General features: G+C 32.0%; 2 protein-coding genes across 2 annotated transcripts; one reads left to right on the forward strand and one right to left on the reverse strand.

The window, feature by feature from the left end:
• Window positions 1-30: 30 nt before the first annotated feature.
• On the forward strand, window positions 31-2,568 carry LOC124498791 (uncharacterized). Its single transcript, XM_047062601.2, has 3 exons — window positions 31-150; window positions 252-676; window positions 741-2,568. Exons 2-3 carry the CDS (start codon window positions 268-270, stop codon window positions 2,465-2,467), a joined length of 2,136 nt encoding a protein of 711 aa, XP_046918557.2. The 5' UTR covers window positions 31-150; window positions 252-267; the 3' UTR covers window positions 2,468-2,568.
• Window positions 2,557-3,757, reverse strand: LOC124499147 (uncharacterized). The gene is made up of 3 exons (XM_075731414.1): window positions 3,226-3,757; window positions 2,641-2,928; window positions 2,557-2,579 (listed from the first exon to the last, which is right to left on the reverse strand). The coding sequence occupies exons 1-3, from the start codon at window positions 3,755-3,757 to the stop codon at window positions 2,557-2,559; spliced, it is 843 nt and encodes a 280-aa protein (XP_075587529.1).
• Window positions 3,758-6,604: the final 2,847 nt, after the last annotated feature.

Genomic DNA, 6,604 nt, shown 5'->3' on the forward strand with positions numbered 1-6,604 from the left:
CCGAATTTTTAGTTCGGTTGATACATTCGGTCTATCAAGATGACCTGTTGTTGTTGTTGTTTTGGCCACGGCCACTACGACAACTAAACAACCTCGAATTTGAGTGAGAATAAATGATGAATAATAACAAGCAATTTCTTTTTATTCCAGGTATAGTGCCATTGTTGTTTGGTCACAATTGCCTAACAAGCCAAAAATTCCTTTTGATTTATTCAATTTATTCATTACCATGATCATCGATGAAATTTCAGTATTATCATAATTACGATGAAAAGTGATGCAGAATTTCCATCTACAGCTATGAATAGTACGAATAATAATAAAAACATATCAGCCATTGTTGGGGATCGATTTTCACGTGAATCACGATCATTATCTCATCATCATCATCATCATCATCGTCATCGTTCGATAATCAATGATCAATCGATGGCCATAACTGGTGATGGCGATAATAGTGGAACACGTGCACCATTATTGGAAACAATTTCCATTCTTGCATCATCATCTTTTATATATTCAGATCGATCATCCTCATCTTCATCATTACCATCGCCATCACAATCGCCAACACCACCATCAGAATTATCCGATCATAATGATGTTGATGGTATGATGATCAATGATAATGAAATTCAATTTCTAACAAAAAACAACATTCAATCATCAGATATAGGTAAGTTTGAAAAAAAAATTTCCATCTTTTTTTCATTTATTCTAATTAAATTTTCTCAATTCAGCCAAATTGAGCATTTCAGCTGCTAATCAGGATTCTGATTCGAATGACCAACTATTACAACAACGTTCATCACGAGTTCGTTTTAGTAATGAAGTTCAAGTTAACAAAGAGAAACAAGATAATAATGATCGAAATTATAATGCAATCAATTCAATTAATGATCCATTAATTAGCATATTTCAGTCTAATCATGATAAACCAACAGAGCAAACATGTTCATCATCATCGACATCAACATTGAATTCAAATCCATCAATTGATCAAACGATCTCAGTTTCAGATATCATTCCAACGACCTCTTCATCATCATCGTATGCAAATGTATCGTCTGCACAATTTATTCAGACACGTACGAATAACCAACAGCATCAAATTCAGCAATGGAACCCTTCCATCACTAGCGCTATGACAAGAAAAACAACACCATTACAAAGTACCGGTTTCAAATCTATTCTTAAGGATCCTTTATGCGCTAAACTCCGTTATTCACTAAGTCAATCATCAAACATTCAGGCAAACAATGTCATTGGAATCGATGCCATTAATTGCGATGGAACAACAATTGACCGACCGATTATAACAGCTAGCCAAAAGAAATCTATAAATAATTCATCATCAGTCAACGAAAATAACCAATCATTATTGGAAAGTCAAATAGATCAATTATTTTATGGACCAATTGATTCCACTAATACTATGTCTAATCCGATGGATCAATCAACTAGAAATGATAATGTTGCTGAGAAATTTTCGAATAAAACAAATAAATCTATTAAAAATCATATTCGAACTGATAATAATGACATCAATCGAATGCCTTGTCTTACCTTCATACAAATGATTGAAGATAAATATCGTCAACAATCACAGCTGATAAAATCAAATCCAAATACATTTAATCATTCAAATACAATTCATAATAATGGTTCACAACAAGAATCTAAAACAAACAAATCTCGAGCGAAAACTTCTTGTAACAATAGCAATCAATCAAGTAACAGTCGTTCGAATCGACAATCTTCAAATATTAATCGTCGGATACATCCATCTATTATGTCATCATCTAATGATTATCGTATTGAGCCAACAATATTGATGCCGATAACCAGTATCGTACAACGAAATCATTGTTCATTAGATCAATGGATGGCTACATTAGCACAAGAATCCAAAAATAATAAACCTCCAATAATTTCCGATGATTCTAAAAGATTTAGCAAGAATGAATCAAAATCCTTGTCAAATGAATCGATTGAATCGATAAAAGCCGCTAATGCTAATGGCAAATTTCGACAAGAAGAATTATACACATTACTTTCGGATCCGATTAAAGGACCATCAATCAATCGACTGATGGATCAATTGTCAAATTGGTCAGAAAGTTTTGAAAATGAACAAACAACAATTGATTCAATCATTGCAACAAATTCAACGCCGACTTCTACGACTATTGCAAATTCAAATGACAATTCTAGTATTTCAAACAATAATTTTACAGCAAAAATATTGAATTCAAATAATTCACATACAATTGGTATTGATCAACCAATATCTTTTGAGCCATCATTGAATCGTTCAACATCACCATCATCATCATGTTCTACAAGTACAACGGCCCGTTCAAGATCAACATTGGCTACAGTGGATAATCATATCTATGAAGAGATATTATATGAAGGTCTGCATCATCATCAACAACAACAACAATATCAGCAAAATCATCTATAGATGATAATTAAATTTCAAGAATTTTTATCAAATTAAATTTTAATAAATTTTTTTCTTTATTTTTAAATTAAGCAATAATTAAAATGTGACTAGAATGTCAATGATGATTTCACTTGATTTTATTATCCATAATGAATTTTTTTAAATTCTATGATGAATATGATGATGATGGCGAATTATTTGTGATAATTGATCTCTATTTTTTCCCGATTGTTGTTGTTGTTGTAATGTTGAATGTTGTGTATGTAGACGCATATGTTTATTTAGATTAGATGGATCGGAAAATGATCGACCACAATATCGACAGCTTAATGGTTTAACTCCTGTATGTGTACGGATATGAATTTTTAGACCATATTTTCTTGTATAAACTTTACCACAATATGAACAGGTGTGTAATCTTCTTGATAGATTTACATTATTATTATTATTATTATTGGACATATCGGTTATCGTTGTCATCATCATTGTTGTTGTTGTCATTGCTGCTGTTGTTGTTGTTGTTGTTGTTGTTGTTGTTGTTGTCGTCGTCGTAGTCATCGTTATGGCTGTTGAAATTGGTGACGTAATCGACATTGTTGAGCTTGCCATTGCATCGGTTGATTCATTCATTATAAACCGTTTACTGTTGTCTAATTTTAAATGTTTTCTTTCCATCCATTTATTCATTGTTTGTTGAAATGTTGTTGGAGAAATTTTTCGATTATAATTTACATTATTATTATTATTATTTTCAAATGTTGGTTTCTCTTTAACACTTGGACATGTTAACATTAAATGAATTTTCAATGGATTTGGTTGTGAATATGAACGACCACATTGATGACATATATAACAATGATCATTAATAATGTTATTTGGTGATAAAAATGCTGGAATACCTAATTGCATGGATAGACCAATCCATGGCCAGAAACGTAATTGTTCACCAGGTTCAATTGATTTGACTACAATGAAAAATACGGGCAATTGATACTGATGATGATGGTGACTAGTCGAACAAGAAGAATAAGTAGTAGCCGGAAATGCAATCAAATTTTGTTCAAAACAATTAGATGCCAACTTTACATGATTTAACCAATCAGTTGCATTATCATTTTCAATTTCATTATTATTCAAATCGGAAATTATCAATGGTGAAAGATTACCATTTGTGGCTGAAATTTTAACATCATGACAAGTGTTTGAAACGGGCGTTTCCAGAATGGTCAACAATCTTGAAATATGTAAATGAAAAATAGCTGATCGACAATTTGGTGCGATCCAAGAACCAGCAATGACATTTACCATAATGTCATTAGTATGTCTATGGTCAATATTGCTGACATCCATCATATTATTTTGATGATATTATTGATTCTTGATGATTCTACGACGTCTGCATCGTTTGACGATCAACATTCAATTGACAAACAACAACAACAAACGACAAGTGCTTCGACCATATGATAATGATGCGGACAAATAAAAACATACACACACATACAAACAAACTTATCGAACAATCGACACATGACACCAACCAGCTTGATCCAATTGGACCAGATGACACCATGAACAGATTCACATCCTAAGCTGTGTGTGGTGGTATATTTTTTTTCTCTCTCTCTTTTTCTCTCATGGTTTGTCACATCTTGCCTTTTTATTTTTGATTGTATTCAAACTATTCAATCCATCCAATCCATTGTTCCATAGTTTCATTGGTCCATTTGTTTCGGCACTTTCTCTTTGGCATACACACACAAACAAAATCTCTTTGGTTCGATGATAATGTCTCGCGCCTATTGATCTTTATTATTATATTCCAAAGCATTGTATTATCATAGTGGTGTTGTTGGTGATGGTGTTGGTGGTTAGCCCAAAGATGTTATGGCCAGTCAACCAGTATCATAAATAGCAGCAAAATGTCATGGTTATTATGGTAAACATTTTTTTTTTCTATCCAAAACGAAGAATCCGAATCAACATAGAAAATTCGTAAAAGTGACTACGAAAGAAAGAAAGAGAGAGAGGATCGGGAGAACAATTGTTAAAAGAATAATCTAAATTGCCAAAACGTTTCGAACGAATCATGATCCATAGACGAGAATGGAAAAAAAAGAGAGAAAATTGCAAGTGAATTGAAACCAACTGGCAAGTGCATAACTAATTCTTTTCAGAAAAGCTTATATTCTTCATACATACACTTTGCTCTTATTCATTCACACTTTGCCCACTTTTCAGTCTTCATCAAGCCCATTGAAGGCCTTTAATTCATATAGAATTCTATAATGCACAAAAAAAGGTGACAAATAATTCAATGAATGGTGGATGAATTTTGAATAGAATCAACCCACCAACCATCATCACAACCAAATCAACCAATCGACAGCAATAATAAGTCAACAAGCCAACAAAGAAGAAAAAAATAAGTACTAATTTGTGGTATATCCATACATTGTAATACGTGTGATGTTTAATGCTCTGGATATCTCGCTGTCATCATCATCATCATCATCACCACTATCGTATATCCAATACGCGATCTGTCACACACACACACACACACACACACAAATATACAAATGTATTTAATACATAGATTCAAGTATTATACATAATGCGAAAAGCGAAGATAATTAGCAAAACGAGCGAGTTGATTTCAACACAATGATTAAAGTTGTTCATATTTTTCTTTTGATTTTGGATTTTGATCCAATATTCTAGCATCTGGCTGGTCGATTTTTTTTCACGGATATTTTTCTCCTTGTTTTTTCTTTTTGGTATTACAGCTGTTGTGCTATCTAGTTATCTAAACGAAATAGATCGAATAGATCAAACGACCGATCGACCGATCGACCGACCAACCGAACGACAGACCGCAAGGTACGCTTAGCTGTGGTTTTTTTTTCTTTGGCTACCATTATTATCAGGTACAACACGATCCAAAAGGCCAACAATATATTACATTGTCAACATACTTATCATATACAGCGGGTTTTGTTGATTATAGGCTGCGTTTGGTTTGTGTGTGTGTGTGTAATGTCAACATGTGTTACCGGCTCCACGGTTGATTAATCCGATTAGATTTGCTTCGAATATACAATCATTATTATTAAAAAGCCTTATACATTCGAGATTCAATGATGATCATATTATGGTTTGCATATCGAATTATTTTTCATTCATTTGTTTCAAAGTTAATTCTTAGTTGATCGTATATTAATTCATGTTTGATTTGTAAGATTTGTTGTTGGGTCCTTCACCTCATTGCATTTTTATTTTCAATTTATTTATTCTATAGAGTATGAAGGGTATATATAATAAATTCAATTAATTCAATAATAAACAGTTTGAACCGGATTCAGACAAGGACAGAATCATCAGATTTTTGATCTTTTTTTTGAGTTTTTTCTTTTAATGTTTATGTGTTTAATTTAAAAATCAAGTCACGATAATGAATATGATGATGATTATGACGATGATGACGATGAATCCAATATCGCAATGACAAGTCTGTTTTTTTTTCTTCTTCTTCGATTGTTTGATATTACATTAATCAAATTCTAAAAAAAAATAAAGTTATTCGGTTTGATTTTGTTGTTGTTGTTGTTGTTGTAAACAATCACCTGGCTTAAAATGATTTGGCAATTCATATTGAGCCAATTATGAGTCCAAAATGTTTTTATTTTCTTTTTTTTGTGATGAATCACGCCCAATAGCTGTTTTGTCATGATTTGTCAAATTATCTGTCAGGTTATATATATATGTCAATAATATCCACTATATTTATATATATATCCATTCATTGATGAAACATAAATGTCAGAAAAATGAACAAGCAGGTGAACATTACAAATGAAAACAAAAAAAAAACATATACCCCCTTCCTTATACACATAACAACCGGACCATATCATAATTTAGATTGGATTATCATTACTATAATAATAACGATGATGATCATCATCATCATACCAAGGTGACATTGTCATTTCCGTGAAATGGAAAAAAAAACAAGTACAAGAACAAAAAAAAATGAATACCACTAACTAAAATAGAAAAAGTACCGTTACATTGGATACCGGACTCAATCAACAACGAAAACAACAACCCATCACCATTTCATTACACACACACACACACACACCTATAAAC

Source organism: Dermatophagoides farinae, chromosome 5 (assembly GCF_024713945.1).
Source record: "Dermatophagoides farinae isolate YC_2012a chromosome 5, ASM2471394v1, whole genome shotgun sequence".
NCBI classification, from domain to species: Eukaryota; Metazoa; Arthropoda; class Arachnida; order Sarcoptiformes; family Pyroglyphidae; genus Dermatophagoides; species Dermatophagoides farinae.

What these genes read in the sequence shown, in the direction of transcription:
- LOC124498791 (XM_047062601.2), top strand. Translation starts at nt 268, where the DNA reads ATGAAAAGTGATGCAGAATTTCCATCTACAGCTATGAATAGTACGAAT. An exon ending in CATTCAATCATCAGATATAG is followed by an intron (nt 677 to 740) that starts GTAAGTTTGAAA and finishes TTCTCAATTCAG; the next exon opens with CCAAATTGAGCATTTCAGCT.
- LOC124499147 (XM_075731414.1), bottom strand. Translation starts at nt 3,757, where the DNA reads ATGGTAAATGTCATTGCTGGTTCTTGGATCGCACCAAATTGTCGATCA. An exon ending in TTTAATGTTAACATGTCCAA is followed by an intron (nt 2,929 to 3,225) that starts GTGTTAAAGAGA and finishes CAACAATGATGA; the next exon opens with TGACAACGATAACCGATATG. An exon ending in TCAATTATCACAAATAATTC is followed by an intron (nt 2,580 to 2,640) that starts GCCATCATCATC and finishes AATAAAATCAAG; the next exon opens with TGAAATCATCATTGACATTC.